Here is a 27,930-nt window from a genome sequence, read left to right on the forward strand (position 1 = left end):
TAGAGTGGGCTCCCTACAGCAAGCCAGTACCTGCTCATGATCTGTTTGCCCACAGATGTGGAGCCAGTGAAGCCAAGCTTGCGGATGTCTGGGTGCTGAGAAAGCCGCTGTCCTGCAACACCCCCTGTAGAAGTAATCAGGGCCAAAACATGACTCAGATCTTGATGGGAGGATGGGTTTGCACTTGCTGAAGTAGGTTTCTAAGCTTGTATGTGAACCTGCATTTTACATTTTCTGTGTTAATTACAAATGGATTAAAACAATGTCCTCCATGCCCTGTCTGCATGGGGAAGCCTCGATTGTTATCTTCCAAAGTGCTTGTTGAAATCACAATAGCCCACCTTAGGGCAGTTTTTACAGTGCTCTCCAGTCCCCCTTATAACTCCCTGTACCCCACACACTCAATTTCAACTCTATATTTTTATCACACTGTAAGTATGTTTATGCTTGGTGACCTGTGTCCAGAAGTGTTTCGTTCAGGTTAAGACTGCGGTGGGAAACAGGATGCAGCTCCTGAGTCACTCATTGGTCCCCTGCGGGCTTACCTGAGCCAGGAACGATGTTGATTACCCCCTTTGGAAAGCCAGCTTTCACAGTCAACTCTGCAAACTTCAGCGCTGTCAAGGGCGTGACCTAGAAGTGAAGACAGGAATTGCCTTCCTCAAACCTGTTCGGTCTTTACCAGGGCCCTGATTCCCTCCTTTGTGGGTGTGGTGCACACGTGAGGTATGTGCACAAGAGTGTGGGTGTGCTCGCTTATGGAGACCAGAGCAGGACGCTGTCGCCATCCACCTTACTGCCTCAAGACACAGTCTCTAACTGAATCAGAAGCTTGTTGTTTCAGCTAAGCTGGTTGACCAGCAAGCTCTTATACTCTGTCTACACCCACTTGCTCCCACCACTGCTGGAGTTAAAGGCATATTCATCTGTGCCCAGCCCATTACAGTTTCTGAGAATTCGAACTCAGGTGCGAATGCTTGCAAAGCATGTGCTCTACTTAATGAACCATTTCCCCTGGCCCAAGAGCTCATTTTGTTTGTATTTTGCATTGCTTTTTGTTGTTTTTTTAATTTTAAGATAACTTCAGACTCACAGCAAAGTTGCCAAAGTAGTCCAAATAATTCCTTGTATATAGTTCACCCTGATCACTCAGATGTGGAGTCTTTACTGCATTTCTTTCACCCTCTCTCTACCTTCTAATCTTTCCCCACACTAACACTGATGATAAAAATGAGGGCTTTTTCATTCGATCTCTAACCGTGGAACATGCAGGAAGATCCAGTGAAGTACGGAAAGTACCCAAGCTTCTGTTTCAACTGACAGATGCACAAGAAACCACCCGGGACTCACAGCTAGGTCTGGACAGTAATGTTCAGTCTGCAGAAGGTCAGGGGGCAGAGCGTCACAAAGGACATCAGTGTCCTATGGAGGAGTAGGTGCTCAGTGACAAGGGATCTCTGTCTCTGTCTGTCTCTCTCTCTCTCTCTGTGTATGTGTGTGTATGTGTAGGGAAAGGGATATCACAGTGATTCCCTGGCTGGCTCTCTCTCTCTCTCTCTCTCTCTCTCTCTCTCTCTCTCTCTCTCTCTCTCTCTCTCTCTTTCTGTGTGTGTATGTATAGGGAAAGGGATATCACAGTGATTCCCTCCCTGGCTGGCTCTCTCTCTCTCTCTCTCTCTCTCTCTCTCTCTCTCTCTCTCTCTCTCTCTGTGTGTGTGTGTGTGTGTGTGTGTGTGTGTGTGTGTGTGTGTGTGTGGCGCAGGAGGGAAGAGAGATCGCAGTGATTCCCTCCCTGGCTCTCTCTCTCTCTCTCTCTCTCTCTCCCCCCCCCTCTCTCTGGCACAGGAGGGAAGGGAGATCGCAGTGATTCCCTCCCTGGCTCTCTGTGTCAGGGTCACAGCCCCCTAGGTTGCTCATCTACTCTGAAAGCTGCCCCATGTGCAGCTGACAAGCCTGGCTATGTGGAATCACAGACTGTATTATGGTCTTAACTCAAGCAACCTTCATAAAATGGACACGTAACTATAAGACTTGGCATGGAACCTGTAGGACAAATACTGCAGCGCATGTGGAAAAGAGCTACTGGTGCCCTTCTAGTGACAGATGGGTAAGCTGCTTCAACAGTGGCAGCCTGGAGAGACTCGGTGAGAAGCTGGCCCCAGACACTGGAGAACTAAGAAGCCTACTGTGCCAGTGTGTGATTAGTCTCTCACAGTACTGCAGATGAAGGGAGGTGGTCCACAGAGTGTGTTATTATGCCCTGGAATGAAGCCACCATGGATAGAATAATACTTAAAAGTGCTCCTGAAGCTGGATGTGGCCTCTGCCTGTAACCATAGCACTTGGGCTGCGGAGGCAGGAGGCTCAGATTTTCCAGATCAGCTTCTGCTGCATGGAAGTTAAACCCAGCCTGGGCCACTTGAGGTGCTCTTAAACAGAACTACTCTAGCATTAATAGATGTCTCTAAGAACTGCATGATGCATTTTTAAAGCATTCCCTTGTTACCCACATGCATACATGCTTAGGCATGTTCAACCTGTGGCCCTCCAGCCCTTTGCCTCCAAGGATAGCTGTGCATGTGTCCCAGCACATTTGAGGATGAGTGGGTTACATGACAGAGTCAAAGGTTGTACACCCCTGGACCTTACACAATTGCCATAATTACAAAGTTATTTCATGCGCTCCCCCCTCATCTTCTATATCTTCCTAAGATTTTTGGTAATTAAATGTGAATGGCTTCAGCAAGATGGCACTTCAAATAAAGCCCTTGGCACCAAACCCAGTGGCCTAAGTATGGTTCCCAGATCCCAGGAGGCATTGTCCTCTGACCTCTGCACACATACATGTGATTCTCCCGGCACACACTTTTTAAAAATGAGAATTTAAGAATAATATATGAAGAGTTGTCTGTGAACTGTGAAAAGCTTACAGGTGTGTTGTTTATCAATGTATGTTTGCAGGCAAGGGGAACCCTCTGCACACTGGGCAGGCTCACCTGTGCCGGCTTGAGTACTAGGGTGTTGCCTGCTGCCAAGCATGCTGCGCTCTTCCAGGCCAGCATCATCAGTGGGTAGTTCCAGGGGATGATGATGGCACAGGCACTGTGGGGAGAAGGCCCACGGCCTTAGTCCCGCACACCAGCACAACGTCCAAGTCACCCAGAGACTCGAAGGCCCATGGCCTTAGTCCCGCACACCAGCACAACGTCCAAGTCACCCAGAGACTCAAAGGCCCACAGCCTTAGTCCCGCACACCAGCACAACGTCCAAGTCACCCAGAGACTCAAAGGCCCACAGCCTTAGTCCCGCACACCAGCACAACGTCCAAGTCACCCAGAGACTCAAAGGCCCACAGCCTTAGTCCCGCACACCAGCACAACGTCCAAGTCACCCAGAGACTCGAAGGCCCACGGCCTTAGTCCCGCACACCAGCACAACGTCCAAGTCACCCAGAGACTCGAAGGCCCACGGCCTTAGTCCCCACACACCAGCACAATGTCCAAGTCACCCAGAGGTTCTCCTCTTGTCTTACCCAAGTGGCTCCTTCTTGGTGAAGGTCAGGTTGTGATTTGGACGGGCCTGGTTGATTGGGATTGTAGAGCCCTAAAGGAAAGAAAGGCTGATAGTTTACTAATTTAAATTACTAAGCTTAATCACAGATAATATGCTTTTTGCCCTCTCCTCCTGTTCAACGTCTAGGAAATAAATCCCTGCATTAGAATGAATTGCTGTTTCTTTCTCAAAAGAATGTACTAGGGCTGGAGAGATGGCCAGCTCAGTGGAGTGCTTACTGTGCAAGCTGAGACCGAAGTCCAGATCCCCGAAGAACAAAACTGGGTGAGATGGCACGTGTCTACAATCCCAGCACCGGAGAGGCAGGACAGACAGACAGTCTAACCAGATCCACAAGCTCTAGGTTCAGTGAGAGACCCTATCTAAAGAAGTAAGGTGTAGAGCAATGGAGGAAGAGACACCCAACACACGTGCACACAGCTCAAGCAAGAAAAGTACTTAAAGGAGGCTCATAGTGGGTGTGCCTGCTCTTCTGCAGCGTTGGGGATCCAGCACTGCTCCTCTCCAGAGGACGGGGAATAAACTGCCATCACAGAACCAGAGGCCAAACCTGCCGCAAACTAGTGCTCTTAAGGCCACTTTCCTCTAGGGATGAGCGAGGAGTGTTTGTGCTTACCTGAATTTTGTCACACCAGCCTGCAAAGTATCGGAATGTTTGCACAGACATTCCAATGTGAGTCTTCAGAGCCAGGGTGTAGACAGCCCCGGAATCCAGGGCTTCTATGGTTGCCAGCTCCTCTTGGTTTTCTTCCAGTAGATCGGCAAGTCTGTGTGGGCAGTGAAAGAAATCCACTAAGCACTTATTGATGGAGCCCTTACTAGTTGTATATGCTGGCCCTGCACAGGGTACCACCCCAGACTGAGATTCCAGAGACTGATCCAGAGCAACGTACCTACCCCTGTGGAGATCATGGTCTAGGAAGGTAACAATTAAATCATTGTATAAATGATTTATTTCAGCGGGTTATTAGTACAGATTCTGCAGTGCTATGGATCAAACCCAGGCCCTCACACATGTGAGGCAAGTATTCTAGCTCTGAGCTACAACCCAGCATTTAATTCATGAGTTACAGGGAGAAGCCAACCATGTCTCCAGCATGTGCTCCTTGCCTCCTAGGTGCATAAGCAGTAGAGTAGTGGCTGAGCCAGTTGTCACAGGCAGGAGGTAGTGGGTCAAAGGAACCAGCAGCAGGAGAGTCGTTCATTAACACAGGGAGGTGTCAGAACACAAGCCACACACCCCTAAGGACCATGAACACTTGTGGCTTTCTGGTTGGTACAGAAATGTTTTCAAAACTGACAGAAGAGGACAAAGCAGGCATGTGGAGTGAATCACAATCCCCACAGCAGTCTCCAAAGTGCTGGTTTTCTTAGGAAGGTGTGTTGTTCCCCACATCTTACATAGTCCTTGATGACCTCCGACTGATACAAGCTGTAATCAGATGTCAAGAACTTGTGTGGGATTTTGCATGACTCAAGTAATGAGAGACATGTTATGTCTTCCACGGGTGCATAGAATGTTTTGTGTGATTTTTTATACTCTTGACAATATTAACTAATACCCTGAGATAACACAGTTGTTTTTTCAGAACACACACCTGTACATCAGTCTTCCTCTCTCTCTGGCATTCATCTTTCCCCATTCACCATTTTCAAAGGCATCCTTGGCTGCAGCTACTGCTTTGTCAACATCCGCTAAGGAAGCGTAGGACACTCTGCATATCGTCTATTTCAAGGCAAGCAAAAATAGGTTTCCTAAGGGATCTATCAGTGTGGCTCTCGGAATTAATATTATACTTCTTATAAAAGTAGAGTATGACTTATCAAATGGAAAAAATCCACGACAAAACTAATCCATCTGGGGCAAAGAAAATGACAGAGTTTGAATATGGAAACTGAACCTGATCTTGGTCCATCTTATGCCTCATCTCATTCTGGAAGAACAGGTTTAGGGCAATTGTACAGTTCTTCCTCAGGGAAGTGGGATTGCTTGCCATGAGTTCTCAGAGTCTGAAGGATCCCCTCCCTCACAGAGCTCTGTACAGAGAAATCTTCTGCTGTGTATGGGCACAGCAGTCTAAATTCATCATAAACATTCAGTCTACCTAAAAACAGTTACTGTGGTTCACAATAGTCCATGTCAGAGCTGAATGGGTAAGAGAAATGAATGAAATGTATTTGAGGAGCTTGGGGGCAGAGCTAGAGCCGAGTAACCTCAGCCCGCCTGGTGCACAGCCTTTTGAGACAAAAGCTCATGGCTGATGGTCACTGTAGCTGTCATTACTCACAGATCCATCTGTGGGGTTGACAGTGTCGTAAGTCTCCCCATCCTCGGCATCTACAAACTGTCCATTGATGAAACACTGATACGGCATTTTCACTGTCATTTCATTGACCTCCTTTGAGACCTGAGAATAAAGTCAGTGTATTTCTGTGCTTATCAACTTGATAGCAGATCGTGGTAGAGAAACAGTCACGGGGCTGGAGAGATGGCTCAGTGGTCAAGAGCACTTGCTGAACCATCATCAGGACCAGAATTCAGATCCAGGAAAACCATGCACATTTGTACCCCAGCTCTGAGGGTTGTGGGAACAGGACAGTGACTAGGGTTTGTGGCTTTGGCATAGCCAAGGAAATGTGAGCACCAGTGCAAGCCCCAGGTTCAGGGAGAGACTCTGCCTCAAAGGAATAAGTAGTGAATGATAGAGGAGGTGATCCAACACCCTCTCCTCAGCTCTGCTATTACACACACACACACATCTTGAATCCACATGAAGAAATAGATTTTTCAAGATGACTTCTTAGGTAATTAGAGAAATCTGTATAAAAGCACTTTTTTTAATATTCTACCTGAGTTTAAAAAACAGTTATCTGCCTCTGAGGAATTGGTGCTGTAGTTAAGAGCACTTGCTCCTCTTGCAGAGAACTGGTTTCAGTTTCCAGTACCTACATGAGGCAGCCCACAGATGCCTGTAACTCTAGCTCCAGGGGGATCTGACACCCTCTTGTAGCCTCCATGGACACCTGCACTCATGTACAACACACACACACACACACACACACACACACACACACACACACACACACACATCCATAGGTCAAAAGAAAATATTCACAAATTCATGTCTGATAAAGACTGAGTGTCCAGAATTGACAGAGGACTTTGACTCTAAAAAGTCAAGATAACCAATGTTTTAAATGGACAAAGGATTTGGATAAACATTTTCCCAAAGAAAAATAGACATATGCACAGCAAACACTCACAACAATGCTTCATGTCATTGTCCATTGGTGCGTGCAAAGTCAAAACCACACTGATGTACTTTACACACGCCTGTCAAGACAGCTAGAGAGAGCCTGAGAAAAGGCATGGAGAAGGTATATTTACACTGGTAATGGGATTACAAAGTGATGCAGCTGCCTTTGGCAGTTCCTCAAAAGGTTAAACATAGTTACAGTCAGCTATTCTACTCTTAGCATTGTACCTAAGAGAACTGAAGATGTGTGTTCATGTCAAAATGTATACCTGAAGTTTTTTTTATCAGTATAATGATAACAACCTCCAAAATGAAATGATCTAAACACACACCATCTGATGAGTGGATTCAAAAGAGGAAGTATATATCCTTACACAATGGAATATTATTTGGCCCGAGAGAGTTGAAGTGATAACAGCTACAAGGGTGAACCTTGAACATATGTCAGAGAAAAGAGAAGAGATACAAATGGCCACATGTTGCACAAATCTATAAATGAAATAATGGCATTATGGCAAATCCAGACAGAAAAGAGACTAGTTTCTGAGGACCTTGGATATAGAGCAGGTCAGGAGAAAGGCATATGATTGCCACTGGGTACAGTCTTTCCTTGTGAAGTGATAAAAATATTCCAAAATTAGATAGTAGTGATGATGATTGCAAAATTTGTGAATGTTCTAAAATGGCAAACTTAACTAGGGTAAATTTTATGATACCTGAATTGTATCTCAATAAAACTAGTCTGAAAGGCCATAAATATAAATGGCAAATGCGCATGTTCTCTGTAGCAGTGGATTGGAAGTTTGAAGCTGAGCATCCGTGAGACACTTACATAATCCACCACCAGCTCCACCTCTTGGTCCTCTCCTCTCAGTTTCCTCACGACCATTTGGATGAAATCCTCAAACTTGGTGGCCATGTAGACATCTTCATTCTGCAGTTGAAGACCACCACATTTCTGTCTGATCTCTTCCACCAGCCTTGAAGTGAGAACCAGCTCATATTATGTCCATTTTTAAAGAGTTTGATGGCCTGTTCACTAGCATTGGTCAAGAGGTTTGGGAGTGATTTTTGTTCACATCATACAAGATTGTCTGTGATGGTAACTACGGAAGATGTTAAGATGTGGGACAGCCTGGAGAGACACACTTTCTGCTCTCACTGAGGACCTGGGTTCAGTTCCCATTGTCCACATAAGGCAGTGCACAACCACCTGTAACTCCAGTTCCAGGGGATCTGACACCCCTTCTGACCTCTGTGGGAACTGCATGCATATGATGCACACAAGGCAAGCAGGCACACACACAGATATAAAATAAAAATAAATTCAAAATGTGTTGTGGCATGAGAAAATTAAAAATCAGTCTTGAGGACAGTTTTGTTGTTTTTAACTTTATCCACAACTATAAATAAAATAAATTAAGGGAAGGAAGTTTTAACTATAGTGAAAAGTTATGGGTACATGAGTCTGTACCTTTCAAGTGAAATCAGAAAATGAGAAAAAAGGCAGCTTCCTAACTGGAAAAATTATGAGACCTGAATGTAATAGAGAATATCGTCTGTAGTCTATCTATAAGAGTAATTGTTTATATTACATGTTTAACTTAGGTGCTAGCACCCATAGAAGGCTGACAAGTCCTTTTCAGTCCTTGACTTCTGCACCTGTCAGTTGACCTTTCTTAAGTAGAAAGGTTCGCCAGTTCCAGTGTGGAAACCCACCAATTACAGTCCTCTATAATTTATTCTCTGAAGAAGTCAATATATCTTATAAATTATTAATAATAATAGGGCTAGCAAGATAAAGTGGATAAAGGCTCTCGCCAACAAGCCCGAGAGTTTGACCCTAAGAACACCCACCCATGGGAGAAGGCAAGAATGAATTCCCACACAAGTGTCATGGCATGTGATTGCCCAGGCACACCAACACAAATAAATACATGCGTTTTATAAAGATAATGACAAATGATTAAGGCAACTCACTCTAACAGAAAATATAACTACAATACAGTATTGGAATCCTTATTAAGCTAATCAGAATTTTCTAGGAACTCATGGATTATTGCTAATAAACTATAGTTTAGAGACCCAAACCTCTTGACTTTGATGATATCATGTGTTCTTGAAATTAATATTTTTGGTTATTCCATGACTAATAGGAAGATGCTAGGGGTGTGGAGAGGATGGGGAATGGTCATGCTGGGACATGGGCAGGTGAGGTATAAGAATTAGTGTTCCAGGTTTGGAGAGCAGCTCAGCAGTGAAGGGCACATACTCTTGCAGAGGACCTGAATTTGTTTCCCAGAACCCATGTGAACAGTTCATAACTGACTGTAACTCCAGCTTCAGGGCATTCAATGCCGCCTTCTGGACTCTGTAGGTACCTGTACACACTGACATTGGCATTCACACACACACACACACACACACACACACACACACACACACACACACACAAATAAAATAATAATAATACATTTTTAAAAATAACAAATAATTAGAAACACTGAAGTAATGTGAAAACAACCTGTTAGTCACAAATACAGATCTGTGAGTGTGACCATGAAAAAAAAGGGAGCTATAATAGATGAAGCTGTGTGTCCGTGCACACAGAGGTGGTGACTTTACCTCACGACATCCATTGAGCTTGCTCCAGATTTAAAGAAGTCTGTGGAGTCTTCAATCACAGGAACATTGCTCAAAATTCGAGCCCAGATGACCTGCACAGAAAAGGCCACTTTCATAAAGAAGGGCTATGTGGAATCCCAAAGCAGAGACCTACTTGCCCTTTACCTGAAGACACAACATGAGGGTTTTGCTCATTATCTCCTTGAGTCACAAATGGCCAGTGAATATGACAGAAGGTGACCTGAGCATCCTACCTTACCATTCTGGCCCCAAGGAAAATGGCATACAATTATATGTGAGTTTTTGTTCTGGATAAAATAAAAATGACCTCCAGTTTGGGTTTCTGAATGGTTCTACCTTTACTCTCCATGTCCCAACTTCACCCAAGCCCTCCAAGCCAACCTAGAACTGAAAAATAAATTTCTATGTATTGTGTCTGAGCATATCAGTTTCTGAGCTGGTTTCTTAACCACAACTGATGCAGAAAGAGGAGATGAAGCCACAGTCCTATTCCTCTAAGGACAATTACAGCAGCTACAGATAGGTATCTGTTTTCCAAGGGAAGAGTTGCATTATGGACGTCACATGTTCACCTTGATTGTCTCTGCCACCTTCATCTCCTCAGCTGTAAGTTCTACTGCTGATGTCTCACCCGATGAGAAGTACTGGGAGGCAGGAATCATCTTCCCATCCTCAAACTGCAGATTTCTCACCATCAGCTATGAGACATCGAGAAAACAAGCTGAGGATTTGGACCATCCTGTTGGAAGGAGGAATCTAATGTATTAGACGGGTATAGAGACTGGCTGATCTGAAGGATACAGACATCTGGTCAAACTACTTCCCTGTGTCTAAAAGGACTCAAATGACATCCTAATAGAGGCTGAATAAAGGACAGAGTCAAGTCTAGAGCCAGATGCATTTCAAAATAGATGGACAGTGCACCCAGGGAAAACTTACATATTGGTTACAGATACTTGGACCAAATGACACTGTCGATGCCCCTGAGGACACTCCACTGCTGCCAGCATGCAATCACTCACTCTGGCGCATCGTGGATGCACGTCCTGGAATCTTATTTAAGTCAAGAAATCCTGATGGAGACGGGTACTATGTGCCTGCTTTACCACTGCAGAATTGGAGGCTCGGTGAAGTTCAATGATTTGTCTAGTAGCACTCGGTAGTAAATAACAGAGCTGGTTTAAGAACTAACAGTGACCAGGTGCAGCCCATGCCTTTAATCCCAGCACTCAGGAGGCAGAGGCAGGCAGATCTCTGAACTTGAGGCCAATCTGGTCTAGAGAGCTATTCTAGGGCAGCCACTGCTACACAAAGAAACCTTGTCTTGAAAAACAAAACAAGTAAAAAAGACCTAGCAGCAGCTGGTACTAAAACACTGTATCATTAACAATTCATTCATCCTCAACAGTGGGGACAGATCTGTAAACTACAAATGCCCTTTATACTGTTGCTGGGAATCTGTCCAGGAGACCCAGTGCTAGCCATATGGGTGGGGCTGGCCTGGGGAGGTGATAGCAGTGCACAGTGAAGAGGCCACATGAGTTTCCCTGGATCTTCCTGGTCTCTGATGGGGGGGGGGCAGATATGGATCTCCTGCTTTATAGATGGGGAAACTGACACACAGCAGGTGCATGAGCAGAGGTCCACGTCTCCCTCTTCTGACCCAGTTCCCAGGTCTGCCTGTGGTCTCCCTGTGGTCTCCCTGTGAAGGTCCATGGGGCCTTCCTGAGGAACCTTGTTCTTGGGCATATAAAGGCCTCTTATCTCCAGGGAAGCGGGACACACCCCATGAGCCTCCCACCTCCCAGTGAAAGCCGGAGGAGGCTATTCCCTACTAGCGGCAGTTACAGAAGGAAGACAAAAAAGTGACTTTATACACTCACTGCTTTTCCATCATTACCAAAAAGAACAAGTCCGTTTTTGGTAACAAGGCCAGGCGTCTTGGAACCTCTAATGTCCAGGGGTTCTCCAGCAGGCACAGAGGTAGTCAATAATGATGAACCATAGAAAGTCACCATCTAAGAAAAAGATCAAACACTGTAAACTCAGGACGTAAAGCTACTGCCAGGGTGTGTGTGTGTGCAATTCTTGGTCAAACATTGAAGTTCAAATTTCTGTAGTAACATTGGGACACGATTTTCTCATGTGTTTTTATTTGGTGAGACTGAATGAAGCATCAGTAGAAATGGAACACATGAAAATCTCTGCAAATGTGTGATCAAAGTCCCAGAGAGGGCTGGAGAGAGGCTCAGTAGTTAAAGTGTCTGGTGCTCCTGCAGAGGACCCAGGTTCATTCCCTAGCCCCCACACGGCCACTTAGAACCACTGTAACTCTGGTTCCAGGGAATCTGATGCCTTGTGCCTCTGAGGGCTCCTACATGCAAGTGGTACACACACACACACACACAGAGGCACACATATGCATACACATAAAAAGAATAGATTTTTAAAGTCTTAAAGATGGGGCTTTGGAGATCTTCAGCGGGTCAAGTGCTTGCAGAATAAGTGTGAGGACACCTGGGTAAAGAGATGTGTGTAATGGTGCTGGCCTGTAATCCCAGTGCTAGGGAGGCGGAGACTGGAGGATCCCAGGGCTCACTGGCCAGCCAGTCTAGCCAATCAGTGAGTTCCAGGTTCAGTGAGAAAATATCTTAATACCAAAGTGCAAAAAGACATCAACATCAATCTCTGCCTTCCAGACACACTTGTGCACATGCACTCACACATACATGGCCTCACACACTATACTCCCTCACACATGCACACACACACACACACACACACACACACACATGAACACATATATACACACACAAGGAAAAGTTTCAAAAAGTTGCAAATCCAGGTAATACAAGTGTGCATTTATCATGCATTCAAACTGACAGAAGGATGGCTGAGATTAAAAGAAAGAAAAGCAGAGCCTTTTCACCATAAAGGTAGTGTGTGTGTGTGTGTGTGTGTGTGTGTGTGTGTGTGTGTGTGTATGTGTGTGTGTGTGTGTGGTGCAGGGGGTGGCTCATGGTGGTGAGGATTTGTCCTGGTTGTTTTTGTTTGTTAATTTGACACAAGCTAGAGTTATCCGAGGATGAGGAACCTCAGTTGAGAAAATGTCTCCATCAGATTGGCCTTCAGGCAGGTCTGTGGGGCATTTTCTTAATTAATGATTGACATGGGAGGGTCCAACTAACCGGAGACTGTGCCACTCCTGGGCTGGTGGCCCTGGGTTCTATAAGAAAGCAGGCTGAGCAAGCCATGAAGATCAAGCCAGTAAGCAACATTCCTCCATGGCCTCTGCTTCAGCTCCTGCCTCCAGGTTCCTGCCCTGACTTCCCTCAGTGATGGACTGTTACCTGGGTGTGTTAGACAAAATAAACCCTTTCCTCCCCAGGTTCCTTTTGCTCAGTGTTTTATCATGGCAATAGGAACCCTAAGTAAGAGAATACTGAACTCAGGGCTTCATATATGCTAGGCAATCACTCTCCATCTGAGCCCCCAGGAACATGGGGGCTCTTCCAATGCAGGGTGATGAGGGGTGAGCCATGCAAGCTGTTCTGGGGGTCAATTCAAGAAAACAAGACCAGAAAAGGATGGTGACCAAGAGCAAAGGACACTGATTTTTTTTTTAAATTATCGTTCTATAAATACTGACTGTCATTTACTAAGCTGTAATAATTAAAAAGTATTAAATATTTCCTGCACATCAGGGACTATGTATTTTCATGAAATGGCATGTATTAACTCATTTGAGCTATCTTCCTTCCCTTCCTCCCTCCTTCCGTCCTTCCTTTGCAGACAGGGTCTCACTGTGTAGATCACCAGGCTGGCCTCAAACTCCCAGAAGTCTGTCTGCCTCTGCCTCCCCTAAGCTGCAGTTAAAGGAGGACCACAAATTTGAAGCCAACCGAAGCAGCTTAGTAAGATGGGGCCAAAAGTGTAGCTCAGTGTCACAGCGCATTCATGGCTTGTGCAAGACCTTGGGTTTAAATGCCAGGGGGGAGAAAGGGGGAGGGAGGGAGGGAAGGGGAGGGAGAGAGGGAAGGGGAGGGAGGGAGAGTTTGTATGGGGGCAATGTGTCCCTTGAAAGCGTACCTGTCCATTTATCTCTGCCCAGGCTCCAGGGACCTTATCATGACCTCGAATCCAGTTATGCAAAACTTCAGCAGGCTGGTCCCAAGAAATCTAGGTGAGCACAAACAAGGGCTGTAAGGCCGAAAGGTGCCGGTAACCTTTCTGTCATCAGGGACAGTCGTGGGGACACACAGGGCCAGCAGCCTTGGAGAGGCTGCCTCTCGGTCAGGAAACGGTATACTGGGAACTACTCAAAGGTGGCGGTCAAAGGCTGTGGCTTGGCTATGTATTACTGATGTGAGTACCTCAGCGTTCTCCTTCTTCTGGATCCCTTCGTAGGTTGCCCCCTCTTCTGGCTGGGGGATGCGAGGAGCTTTTCCATCAGCTATGAGTTGGACGGCTTCTACCTAAAGCCAAAACCATCATTGGTGTTACAGCCCAGTGATCCATGAAGACATGGCCTGTCTAACGGAGGACTGTAAACAACATACTGACTTCATATAACTCTGCTCAGAAAGTCAGGCTGTGATGGTAACAACCTACATGCCGACAGCATACACAGCTACTTTATGTAAGTTATCCTTTGGAGATATCAAATGTATTCTGAACCGTGTATATACCACCACATCCTTGTTTTGCAAATGAGGAAACTGTAGTTTCAGGAAAAGTCAAACAACTAACTCTAGATTCAGCCACACTTGGCCAAAGATGGCTATTAGTGCCACCAAACACAACATTATACATAAACTAACTTAGAACACCAAAAGTCTTTGTTTCTTTCTTTCTTTCTTTCTTTCTTTCTTTCTTTCTTTCTTTCTTTCTTTCTTTCTTTCTTTCTTTCTTTCTTTTTTTAAGACAGGTTTCTCTGTAACTCTGGCTGTCCTGGAACTCCCTCTGTAACCAAGCTGGTCTCGAACTTGGAGATCCGCCCACCTCTGACTCCCAAGTGCTGAGATTAAAAGCGTGCACCACCATGCCTGGCTGATTCTTTTTTTCTTTTTTGGTAATTCAGTTGCACATCTTTGGAGTGTGAACTTTGTAGATTACAGTGTCATTTCACAACAGGAACAGGTTTGATGTGCCTGGAAGGATTTACACCTAGGTGTGCCCACTCCCCATATCAAGCCTGCACTCAAGCATGAATTCTTGTTGGGGCTGCAGGTGCAGCTCAGGGCAAAGCTCATGCTGAGCATAGGCAAGGCCTCCAGTTCAACCCAGAAAGACAGGGGAGGATAGAAGGAGATGGGCTGTTGTGTTCATTACGACAATGCCAGCCATCTGTGACTTCACTTCTGTTGGATGTGTCTGCATTCTCTTTCCTGACACATTCACTGGGAAGTCCATGTGTGCCTGTGTGCTATTTTGATTGTAAAGATCAGTTCTGAGCACCTGATGTATGCTAGATCCTTTACACAAATGATGTCATTTAACTTTCAGAATACTCCTATGAGCTAGTGTTTTCCACATTCTACATAGGAAGGAACCAAGGCCCAAGAGGCCAAAGGGCTTGCTGCTGTCGGTCCATGAAGCATCATCTGCAGGAGGTAGAACAGAAACTTGAAGATGGACCTCTGCAGTATCAAGAGCCCTCTGTGTTAATCATCACATGACATAAACAGAGGTCTTACTCTTCCCTCACGTAAATGATGACTACCTAATAGAACCTTGCTAATTTTTCTACCAAATTCTCATTGGTAGGGGACAACAACCAAATGACATAGAAATTACTTGCTGAATCTTTGAATATTTTTATGAACAAAATATTTTTTTAAAACCTGGGGTGCTTATTTATTTATTTATTTATTTTATGTATATGAGTGCTCTATCTGCATGTGCAGCTTTATGCCAGAAGAGGGCATCAGATACTACAATAAATGGTTGTGAGCCACCATGTGATTGCTGGGAATTGAACTCACAACCTCTGGAAGAGCAGCCAGCGCTCTTAACCACTGAGCCATCTCTCTAGCACCCATGAACGAAATATTTAACATAATGGTATGCTTAGAGTTTTTTTTCTCAGAGCATACCTGAATAAATAAATCAATAATCATATTTCACTCTGTTATGTAGACTAAGTAAAAATACCTTTTAAGGAAGTCTGTTACATGGGGAAAAATTTAAAGATTCTTTATACTTCCTTATAATTAGCCACTGTCAACAGGGTTGGAGACTCAAGTATTTAGCAAAATGATGAAACAATTCATGCCTGGCTTGGCAGGTAATTCTTGATGAAAGAAAAATATCCCTCCAATGTTAAAGGTTTCCAAAGTTGGTGTTGATGGTGTAAATATACTGACCATGGCCTTGATTCCCTCAGGAAAAAGGAACCGGTTATAAAGTGCATCCACTGTATCATTGGGTTTGACATCACATGATCTCTGAAGAAGGATGGGTCCTGTATCTAAACCATCATCTGCCCAGAAAACAGAAAACCCAGCTTGCTTATCTCCTGAGATCAGAGTCCTGTGGAAAGAAGAGTTTCAACTTAAAATGACTGTAGATTGTATCAAGTAGAGAAGTAGTCATGTTAAAGGGAAAGGGAATTACAATGAAAAAAGGAGACAGTGAATGGGTGACCTGGAGAAGTTCGTGATAGAGCTCGACTCAATGGAGCTCACAGAGAGCAGCACCCACAACTGCTATTTAATGCATTTGTGTTCTCTATAGTCTTGCAGGAACAGCTTGTGTGCATCTTCTTTTATTTTTATTTATTTATTTATTGGTTTTTCGAGACAGGGTTTCTCTGTGTAGTTTTGGCGCCCGTCCTGGAACTCGCTCTGTAGACCAGGCTAGCCTCGAATTCACAGAGATCTGCCTGGCTCTGCCTCCTGAGTAATGGGATTAAGGCCATGGATCACCACTGCCCGGCATGGTGCATCTTAAAAGGTGTCAGAATCCATCCTTACTGCCACCCATGGACAGTTTTCTTCGGGACCAAGTAATTTTCATTCCTCCATTTACTTCCTACATTGAGCTTGGTCATGTATTAGACAAAATAAGATTGGAAACTAAAACAGAAGTTGCTCAGCACAATGAGTGAAAAGGAAAACTGAGGGGCCGGAGAGATGGCTGAGAGGTTAAGAGCACTGGCTGTTCTTCCAGAGGTCCCGAATTAAATTCCCAGCAACAATATGGTGGCTCACAACCATCTGTAAAGAGATCTGGTGCCTTCTTCTGGCCTGCAGACATACATGCGGGCAGAACATTGTATACATAACAAACAAATAAATTTTTAAAAAAAAAAAGAAAAGGAAAATTGAGTGTTAATTTAGGTTGTATAACTGAGTAAAATGTCACTTAAGATTAGAATAGTTCTGGACTGGCTGCATAAACTATAGTAAAAGTCAGTTGATACAATCAACTACGTGTGCTGTATACAGCCTAGACTGAGAGAAATACTTGGCTCTGTAGTGGCTTCTAATGCAAACAATAACAGGATATGTGGGAAAACATCCATAAACACACGCCAGGAAGCAGGCACATATGGAGAACTTGTAAAGTGGTTGCTCATTAGTACCCCAAATCATCTTTTTAGATTTAATTTTATTAAGTGTTCTTGACTTCTGAGCCATCTCCCCAGCCTCAACCCCCCTCTCTGAATCATTTGTATTTCTCTGAGTGATCAGGCAAGTAAGGCCATAATCCAATGGGTCTGTATTTTCAGTAATATTGAGGAATTAGTTGGCATTACACTATCAACAGCCTTGAAAATATCCATATGCTTTGACCCAATGAATCTGCATGTAGAAATAATTCAAAATGAAAAAAGGATTCAAATGCAAAGGTACCTACTACTATTATTTATAAGACCAAAAGGCATCAATCTTTAAAGACAATAAAGTAGCCGGGCGTTGGTGACGCATGCCTTTAATCCCAGCACTCGGGAGGCAGAGCCAGGCGGATCTCTGTGAGTTCGAGGCCAGCCTGGGCTACCAAGTGAACTCCAGGAAAGGCGCAAAGCTACACAGAGAAACCCTGTCTTGAAAAAAACAAACAAACAAACAAAACAAAACAAAAAAAGACAATAAAGTATTTTCAGCACATTTAAACCACAGATAGATTTCTTATACATTCAATAAGCTGATGCCAGGGGATACCAGGAAGGTGGCAGATAAGGGAATGAAGGTAAAAGAGGCAGGAAAGACCCAGTTCAGCCTCAGCATAGTGTACCATGGTGTTAGGTACTTAGGGTGTGTCAGGAGCTGTGGTTGAAAAAGACATGAAAATGTTGGACAGTCTTTTTGAGGAGCTTTAAGTCAAAGGAAGGATGATGGATGATAAAGAAGCCAGTTTCCAATGACTGTACATTTTTTCAAATGTACTTGAGATCCTTTGTGTAAAAAGAAAAAAAAAACTTCTGGGAGAATCATGCACTATGAAGACTATTAAGGTACATGTCAAAAGTGCAAAGAAGTCCTGAGATAAACCAGCATGAATCAAATTGATCTTATTTATCTGACCACAGAAGCTTTGTGACCTAGTTATAGCCACTGGAATTAATAACCAGAGGCCATTCTTGGGAAATTCAGTCCCACTTCATATAGTGTCTCCAGATCTCAAAGGAGTTCACACAATTTAAGCAACCTATCAGCACCTCACAAGCAAGTCTACTGTGTGTGTGTGTGTGTGTGTGTGTGTGTGTGTGTGTGTGTGGTGCATACATATGCAAAGGCCAGAGATTGACATCAAGTATCTTTCTCAGCTGTTCTCCACTCTATATACTGAGTCAGGTCTCTCACAGAACCTTGAGCCCATTGATTCAGCCAGATTGGCTAGTTAGTGAGCTCCAGGGAGCCACCTTTTTTCCCTCCTTCAGCTGGGATTACAGATGGAAGCCTCCATGCCTGGCTTTACATAGGTGCTAGTGATCTGAACTCAGGTCCTCATGCACACACTGCTGACTGAGCCATCTCTCCAGCCCCAAGTACACCTAGTTTCTGTATTGTGTAGAGAAGAAAAAATAGAAAAACAGTCTATTTGCGAGGACTATGGAAACAGCCATCACATGCCCTGCTACTACAAGTCTCACCAGTTGATGGCAGATGCTCCTCTGTGCCTGGGTAGCAGGGAGGGGTGGTAGATGATGGAGCCGTGCTTTGGGCCATCAATGACATCCATGGGGATGAACTGTGTGCAGAAGGGAAGCACATTGAGCTCGGCGCCCACTGACTGGTAGGCTTCTGCCACCTCCTTGATGGTTTTACCCTTGACTCTCCATCGGGGGAACTTGAACACAGGGGTCCCATCTTTCTCTGCAGCCAAAGCTGAGCACAAAAAAAGAGATTGTCCTATTCAGAAGGCCCTGGTCTTACATTAACACACAGTAACATCACAATTTCACAGGTTAACCATTGTGGAGGATAAATTTGGGCTGTAACTAGAGTTTGATGTTATTATTGTGTCGGGACGTTCATATAGGTATTGAAAGCATAATGTATTTCAGTCCAAAAGCTGGTGAGTAGTTATCTTTAGATTTTGATGGAAGCTTTTTTTTTAAAGAACTTTCATTACATTTTTATTCATTTCGTGTGTGTGTGTCTGTGTGTGTGTGTGTGTGTGTGTGTTTGTGTCTGTCTGTCTGTCTGTCAGTCATATATATCCATCCTAGGCCATTTCCAGGAGCCACAGCAGGAGGGTTTGCCAGTATCCTTTTGTTCCCTGTCCCTTCCCTCTCCGGTTGTCACAGTCCTAAGGGAGGAGATGAGGTCTCCAGAACAAAACTTCAGCTCTGAAGCCTTGTTGAGACCTGAAGGTGTCTAAACCAAGGTGTCTTGCATAGCAATCGACATACATCCCACCCTCCATGAGTTCTCACCATAGCCATGTGAGGCAGGGGCCACTGAACTGGAGGGTAGTGAGCTAAGCAATTTGCACAGGGTCACACAGCTGGTAGGTGGCAGAATCCACACCAGCCCCTGATTTTAGAGCATATCCTGCTAAGCATGCGGCACCATCTCAAGGCCACATTGTGCATAAGTCATTGGCTTCATCTTCTTTTCCTGAGTTACACCATGAGTCCAAATGGTCATGGCCAATGGAACAAGGCCCTGGGTTCAGGCACCAAGGAAATGCCACTTTCCCAGATGTGTTTTGAAATGAGTCTGATAATCATATTTATAATCCCCAAAATCCATGTATATAGCAGAGACAGCTGGTTGTCTGCTCTCGTCCTCCGGCAGTGGAACCTCCTAGGGTGGTGGCCAGCTTTGTCGACTTGACACACGCTAGAATCACCTGGAAAGGGAGTCTCCACAAAGACTGTTTGGATGAGGCTGGTCTGTGTGGGGATTAGGTTGATCACCTTGGTTGAAGTGTGCGGACTCACCCAAGATGGGCGGTACCATTCCCTAGGAGGGGGTCTTGAGTTGTATGAGAATGAGAAGGCTAGCTGAGCACTAGCATGAATGCATTAATCTATTACTCTCTGCTCATGCTTGAGAGGAGGTGACCTGACAAACAGCTTCAGTCCCCACTGCCTCGACCTCCCCACTGTGGTGGACTCTAACCTGAAATTGTGAGCCAAATAAACCCTTTCTTCCTAAATTGCTTTTGTCTGGGCATTTAAAAAAATATTACAGCAGTAGGAAACAAAACTAAGACACTTCATACAGTTAAATGGGTAGTTGCCTCAAAGGCAATCTCAATTTCTCAGGCACCTTTGCAATTGAATTGGCCTGTACCTAAGATCTGGCTGATTGGATATGAATGGAAGTGATCTATGCCATTTCTGGACTAAGTCCTTAATAATAAGCTCATTCTCTGCTTCCTCTATTTCTCTTTTTGGTGTGTGGACATGTGCTGTATGGACATGTTCATACGAGTGTGAGAGCATGTCCATGTGTGCACCTGTGTGCATGGAGGCCACAGGTCAATGTCAGGGATCTTGCTTAAAATCCCTCTTCATCTTATTTTTTGAGACAGGGTCTTTTACCAAACCAGGAGCTTACCAATTGGCTAGGTTATCTGGCCAATGAGTCCCAGGGATTCCCTTGTCTCTGCCTCCACCCAACAATGCTGCTGTAACAGACAAGGCCAAAGCACCAACTTTTGTGTGAGTGCCGAGGATTTGAACTCGGGTCCTCAAGCTTGTGAGGCAAGCCTTTTACCGACTGAACCATCTTCCTGTCTCCCTCTTTTCCCTGTTTGCTTGCTGGACCACAGACTTGGTTGGGGCTGAGGCAGCCCCCTTGGACCATGGTTCTGAAAGGCTTGTCTTGATAATACAACAATTAGAAGTCATAAGCAGTGCAACAAAAGCAGCTCTGATCCCAACCAGTCCTGAGAGTGTTTGACCCAGGGTTCCAAGATGCACTCACCGAGTGGATCAGCCTTTCCGTCCTTGTCTGGAACTGTGAACACGCCCACTACTCGGTGGCCCTCTTTCTGGAGGTGGCTATAGACTTGCTGTCCAAAGAGGCTCTGGCCAATAAGTGCCAACTTCAGCTTGTTTTTGAAATAAACCTGTGAAAGGATGTAGCTATAGTGACAGCTGGTGCTGTGGACAGAAAACACTAGTTGACAGATGTTGGAAAATGAGTCACATAAGATGATGACTCAAGGGCTACCAGAAGTTCCAAGACCTCCAAGATAAAAATGTCTGGTTGCTAGTACAAGACCAACCTGGGCTACACAGTAACTTGCAGTCCAGTGTGCCACTTGTGGGTAATAATGCCCCCCTCAACTAGACTCTCTAACAAACAAACAAAAAAAAAAAAGAACAGTTTCAGGCATGAGAAACCTTCTTTCAAGTTGTTGGTCAGGGGAGTCCAAGAAACTCCCCATCAATACTATTACTGTTGCCCTTGGTGGCCTCTCAGAAGTTGAAGATAAGACCCCATTGCTGAAAATGCCATGTACTTCAGACACAGGAGTCAGAGAAATCAAGCTGGATTTGACTAGAAGGCCTCTTCCCTGAGGACTAACTTTCATAGTACTAGAAGGTGCTATGCAAGCTGCCAAGTGAGAAAAGCAATCCAGCTGTGACATTTACAAACCACAGTGACCATTATGTCAAGATATCCCTAAAGTGCAATAGTGGCGCTTAGATCTTGGTGGAACCAACAGCTTTGTAATTAGACTTAAGAGCTCAAGACCCTCTAAATAGGAGGGAATTTATGCCTGGTAATATAAACCTAGCCAACTCCCCATGGCCAGCGAGGTCACAGATCTTAGAAGAAATTACAGCACCACCACTTTACTAAACTATATGATTCCCGGTTGCATTCTAACTATTCACCTTCTATCCACAGATGAGTGCAGCTCTCATCCCTCATCAAAGAAAATTTTTTAGTAGTAGATAGAGTTAATTCTAGAAAGCTATATGATTGGTTAAAATGCAGAACTTATCATGGGGTACCCAACCCCAACAGATACATCTACAATACAATTCCTGCACCTCAAATCTCAAGTGACCAGCCCTAAACACATACAGATACGGGCAATGCTACATGGACTCAGAAGGTTTTACACACACACATATGTGTATGTAACAATAACAATTGAAGTGGCACATGGGAGGAGCTGGAGGAGGAGAAGGGGGAGAGAAACATCATAAACACAGTACTCATGAATGAAATGCTCAAAAAATTTTAAAATAAAAAAAAAGCTGGATATGGGAGCATACACATATAATTTCAGTGCTGAGAAACCAGAGACGGGTGCCTCACTAGAGCTTGCTAACCCACCAGTCCAGCTGAATAGGCAAGCTTCAGGTCAGTGAGAGACCCTGTCTCAAAAACAAGGTAGATGGGCACTGAAGAGCTGGCTTGGTAGTTAAGAGCACTTGCTGCTCTTCCAGAAGACCCATATTCAGTTCCCTGCCCCCATGTTAGGTGGCTTACAACCACCTGCAACTCTAGCTCCAGGGAATCCAACCCTCTTCTGACCTCCATGGGCACACACACACACATACACAGAGAGAGAGGGGGGAGAGAGAGAGAGAGAGAAAGAGAGAGAGAAGAGAGAGAAATAAAACCAGCTGGGCGTTGGTGGCACACACCTTTAATCCCAGCACTTGGGAGACAGAGCCAGGTGGATCTCTGTGAGTTCGAATCCAGCCTAGTCTACAGAGCGAGATCCAGGACAGGCACCAAAACTACACAGAGAAATCCTGTCTTGAAAGCAAACAAACAAACAAACAAACAAAAAGAATAAATAAATAAATAAATAAATAAATAAATAAATAAATAATTTTTATTTTCAGGGATTTTAGTTGTAGATAGTTCTCTCATGATTTGTATGCTTATGTCAAAAAAAATAAATAAAAGTGAATGAGTTTAACTGATCTTAAAAAAAAGAATAAATAAATAAAACCAAAGTAAATCTTTCCCAAGGAACAAACCAGAAAAGAACAAACCAGAGTTGACCTCTGGCCACACACATACACACACACACACACACACACACACACACACACCAAGAAAAAAAAATGAAAAGGCTCTATAAATATTTTATCTCTGTATCCTATAATTAGGGCTGAATAAAATCTTTCTGTTGGCCACCTTACAAAAATTTCAACTTCTCCTCACACAATTACTAGCACCAGATATTTTAAGACATATGAAACACAGAGGGGCCAGGCTGTAGCTCTTTGGGGGAGTGCTTATTCACCATGTACAAGACCCATGGTTCGACAACCAACAAAAGTGGAGGTCGTGGAAACCCTCAAAGCACAGAAAAGCCAAGTGTCCTCATGCTCTTGCTACGCTCCACGTGGCTGTCACCTAGCTAGTTGGAGTTCAATTCTGGATCAGCTGAGAAAGTGTTCAAAGCAACCATGGTGTCACTGAAAGTACCATATCCATGAAACACTCTCTAAGCTTTGTGGTTGACTCCCCACCCCACCCCTCTCTCCAGCACTGTGAATGAACTTAGAGCCTTCAACCTGAAGCTTGATCTCTACTACAGAGCTGCATACCTAGCCCAAGGGAAATACTCAGATTTCAGGACTCTAAAATCCTGTGTATTTGTGAATTCACAGGATTCCAGAAAACTGGACTTAAGATATTTCTTGCTTTCCTTTCTCTGAGTCCAGTCTAAGTGCTGATTTGACCACATTGGCAGAATCCACCAGGAAGATGCATTTTAAATGTGGGTTCTAGGTTCTCGCTGCTGATTTGCTAAGTCAGAATCAGGGGCCCAGAAAACTGCATCCTAGCAAGCTCGCTAGTGATCCCTAGGATCACTAACACCCGAGACTCTCTGCTCTGAGTGCCAGATGTGCCAGATGTGTCAGACCACAAGAAATAGTCTGCCCTGGGAAGCTTGGGGCAGAAAAAAAAAAAAGCAGAAATAACTGGAAACATTTTAACGGAATGTTGGTCCGTGCCATGCATTTCATGTGCCTGACTGCATTTGACTTACACAGACTCCCATAAACAGGCATTCATAACTCATTTTCATAGATGAAGAGATTAAAGCAAAAAAGTTTGGAGACATAACCTGAAATCCAATAGTCACCAAGAAACAGGATGGGATGTTCTGGTTTGCTTTCCTATTATTACGATAAGCACCATGACCAAAAACAACGTGGAGGAGGAAAGGGGTTTATCTGGCTTGTAGTTCCAGGTCACGGTCAATCATTGGAAGTCAGAGCAGGGACCAAAGCAGAGACCATAGTGGAAAGCTGCTTACTTGTTCCTCCCTCGTGTCCAGTCAGCTTTCTTGCGCCACCCAAGTGTCTAGGGATGGTGCTGCCCACGGTGGGCTGGGCCTTCCCACATCAATTATCAGTCAGGACAATCTCTTACAGACATACCACAATTCTGTAGTTTGTCTCTCTCATTTGTTCTCTGTGCACATTTCTCTTTAGGACCCCCCTATTCTACAAGATGCATAGAAAAAGTGGTCCCTGTCCTCTGGGATTGTCAGTAGGGAGGGAAGAAAGTAGACATTTTATTGACACAGTGCTAGGATAGATGGGCACAGTCAGGTTCTGAAAGGGGAAGACATCACCCAAAGGCAATTCTTCATAGTGGGTAGGAGATATTGTGTATATATGTGCATATGTGTTTGTGCATGCATATGTGTGCAGGCATATATATGTGTGCACGTGTGGTGGCCAGATGTCAATGTCCTACTCAGTCACTCTCAGTTCTTATTTGAGACCAAGTCTTTCAAAAACCCAGAGCTGACTGATTCAGGCTAAGCTGGTAGCCAATTAGCCCTAGGGGCCACCCTGTCTGTGCCTTCCCATCTCTTAGGTTACAGGTGCACACCACCATGCCCAGCTTTTTACACAAGTGCAGGGATCTAAACTCAGGATTGGATGCTTCTTTAGTAGGCCCTTTTACCTGTGGATCCATCTCCCTGACTCTAAGGGAATTCTTCAGCTGAATCTCAGGGCTGTCATCTTGGGAGCTGGCTAAGGAAGTGGGGAGGATTACAGGAGACCCCTGGGAAGTTCCAGGCAGAAAGAAATGAGTAAATGGCAGTGACCAGAATGGGGAATCATGGGATGCTGACAAATGGCAGCTGAGACAGGAACTGCAGAGAGCTTTGCCTATTGTCAGTAGTTTGTATCATATTATGAAAAACAGTGGGATCCTGAGTGACTTTGGGCAGGAGAGTAGTGTGGATTCACTTCTGGGTGAGCAAAGCTCTAAGACAACTGTCGAGGCATGCCTCTTATGCTTAAAAATGAAGCAGAGAGTGAAAACATCAGCTGGTTTTCGTGTACTCCCAGGATGTATTTGGAGTGTGCGAAGTGTACACCCATGGCTAGTGTAACAGGCTCTCCCATGAATAAGAGCATGTCATGCCTCACACAGAAATGAAGCTGTGCACAATTTACTGGTGTTGCCATCAGTGACAGCTTGTGCAACTTCATTTCCTTATTGCATCATTATATAAAGAAGGTATTCACATCAATTGTCACGCTGACTTTTTTCTCAGTGCTGGGGGTCCAAGCTGAGTCGCTGTCTATGCCAGGCCAGTGTTCCGCCACTAGCTATATCCCCAGTCCTCATCACTTTCTAAAATGCTTTTTACAGTTTCATTATTTTATGTTACGAATGTGTATGTGTCTGCACGGGTTTATGCCACGAGTGTTATGATGGCCTCAGTGGCCAGGAAGTGATATTGGATCCCCCATAGCTGGAGTTACAGGTGGTGGTGAGCTGCACAACATGGATGTTTGTAGAGGGCAAAAAAGGTCCTTGTGCACACAAATAAGCACTGGAGAGGCTAGGAAAGTTAAACACATAGCTTATCTCTTCAATGGAATGAGGTGTGTAGTTGTTTTCCTAAAATGCTGGGGGGAACATGGCATTTACAACCTGGTAATCCTTTGCCACATGTTGGGCCAGGCTCTGCCTGTATCCCCCAGAGTATTGTTTGTTTATCCCAGACTTCCCCCCCTAAAACCTTGAACATTACTTCTAGGCCATAAAACTCATCTTTGTGAGAGATATCACTGTACTTACAACAGCCTAAGTGACTTCTACCCTCTTAGGGTCAGCCCAGTCCTGACCCATAGGCATTATGCTTACTTGCCTCCGTCAGTCCCCCTAGACCCTTATCTTGAACAGTGCTTCTGAGTCAACAGTTGTACTCATAGGACTGAGTTTCTTAACTATGGCTGAAGTCAGATGATCTGGGTCACACTCTAGAAGTCCTGGCCCAGCACCAGTTATCAAAATCAGGCTGATCGGAGTTTCACTCTTTACCCTGATGGTTTTTCCCCCGCCCGCTGTGAAGTATATGCACGGACCCTTTCAAAGGTGCTGGGAACTGAACTCACATTCTCTGTAAGAGCAGCAAGTGCTTGGAACCTCTGAGCCAGCTCCCAAGCACTCACAACATGTTTTGTCAGTGTCCCTGTCCCTCCCATCCCCCATCATTCCCCCATTACCACCCCACCCCAACCATGAGATCGTTTCTCTGTGTTGTCCTAGCCCCTGGCCGTCCTGGAACTGGCTCCGCAGACCAGGCTGGCCTTGCACTCAGAAATTCCTGTTTCTGCCTCAGAGTGCTTGGATTAAAGGCGTGTGGCACCACTGCTTGGCTTTTTTTTTTTTTTTAAGAATAAAGAATAAAAAATGTTTTAAAGAGGATGTCAGCTCATCTGGTAAGGGCATTTGCTGCCAAGCCTGAGGACCCGAATTTGATTTCCAGGACCAACAAGATGGAAGGAAGTAACAACTGACAGTTGTCCTCTTACTTCTCCATGTGTGCTGTGGCATGTCCCCCATCCCCAAATAAAATGTGATTTAAAAGTGTTACAAAAGAAACTACCAAACTTCCAAAGTGGTGGTACCATTTTATATACCACTTATATTTATATATGTATGTTCATTTTAAAATAATTCTTAAGGCTGGGTGGTGGTGGCACACACCTTTAATCCCAGCACCCGGGAGGCAGACCTAGGTGGATCTCTGTGAGTTTGAGGCCAGCCTGGTTTACAGATCGAGATCCAGGACAGGCACCAAAACTACACAGAGAAACCCTGTCTCAAAAAACCAATAATAATAATAATAATAATAATAATAATAATAATAATAATAATTCTTAGAGAGCACAGTCCAAAGGATGTGGTCTACATTATCTTTAGAGTAAAATGCCCCTGGTTCCTTCCCTATCTCTCACCATCTTCCTTTTGATCACGCGGAACTCTGCTCAGTTCTGAACTCTGTCTGCGGCCACCTTCCCACATGGATTCCTGGGGACAGGAGGCCCCTGGGACCGCCTGCCACTTTGACCAGCCTTGTTTCTATTCCTGGTATCTGTCACCTGGTGTGTTCATGTTCAGTGTTTATTACTGAAAACGTCTGTAACCCCACAAGAAAATCTTCTCATCCTTCAAAACTCCTTCCTTTCAGCTTTCCAAGAGTTCCCTGACAAGGCGGTAACAAAGGCCAGTGAAGTGACGCAGGCCCTTGCTATCTGTGCCACCTGACCAGATTGTAGAGCCAGGGGTTGAAGAAAGTAAGGAAGGGTCCAAGGGCTGCCCAGCAGGACAATCAAAAGCCCAGGGCACACAGGCCTTGCCTTTCAGATTTTATTAAACTGTGACTGTTCCCCTAAAATCACTAGAATTGATTGTAAGGAGCAAGATGAATTCTGACCATTTGGGTTTATCTAGGAGATACAAAACTTTGAAATGAACGAAAGTCTGGGATGATTCTTAGCACTATTCAAGATTCTGCCTTAAACTTCTTTTACATATGACACTATCAGAGAAAAACCAGTGGAGGGAAATCTTATAACACGGCCAGAATGTACTGCTTACAAAAGACATTATGTACACAGGATAGACATTTTCCTTTGCCAGAACAGTCTGAATTGTCTAGACTCAGCAAGGCTCTTATTCCAAGGCCCACCCAAGTGCTGAAGGCAGAGCCACTTGCAACGTGTAGGCTCTGGGTCCATTTCTACACGCGCTGATGC

The 27,930-nt window shown here is 44.7% G+C and overlaps 1 protein-coding gene across 1 annotated transcript in view; it reads right to left on the bottom strand.

Moving 5' to 3' along the window:
• The window catches only part of Aldh1l2 (aldehyde dehydrogenase 1 family member L2), a 42,476-nt gene that overhangs the window by 13,790 nt on the left and 756 nt on the right, over positions 1-27,930 (bottom strand). The window contains exons 2-17 of the mRNA XM_028883607.2: positions 20,861-21,005; positions 18,574-18,808; positions 15,842-16,007; positions 13,850-13,951; positions 13,566-13,655; positions 11,360-11,494; positions 10,049-10,174; positions 9,456-9,547; positions 7,663-7,810; positions 5,862-5,981; positions 5,172-5,299; positions 4,190-4,340; positions 3,533-3,603; positions 2,997-3,102; positions 546-633; positions 31-124 (exon numbers count right to left, since the gene is read on the bottom strand). Coding sequence (XP_028739440.1) covers positions 31-124; positions 546-633; positions 2,997-3,102; positions 3,533-3,603; positions 4,190-4,340; positions 5,172-5,299; positions 5,862-5,981; positions 7,663-7,810; positions 9,456-9,547; positions 10,049-10,174; positions 11,360-11,494; positions 13,566-13,655; positions 13,850-13,951; positions 15,842-16,007; positions 18,574-18,808; positions 20,861-21,005 — 1,997 coding nt within the window. The remainder of the gene's footprint in view (positions 1-30; positions 125-545; positions 634-2,996; positions 3,103-3,532; positions 3,604-4,189; positions 4,341-5,171; positions 5,300-5,861; positions 5,982-7,662; positions 7,811-9,455; positions 9,548-10,048; positions 10,175-11,359; positions 11,495-13,565; positions 13,656-13,849; positions 13,952-15,841; positions 16,008-18,573; positions 18,809-20,860; positions 21,006-27,930) is intronic.

This window comes from Peromyscus leucopus, chromosome 18 (assembly GCF_004664715.2).
Source record: "Peromyscus leucopus breed LL Stock chromosome 18, UCI_PerLeu_2.1, whole genome shotgun sequence".
Classification (NCBI taxonomy): domain Eukaryota; kingdom Metazoa; phylum Chordata; class Mammalia; order Rodentia; family Cricetidae; genus Peromyscus; species Peromyscus leucopus.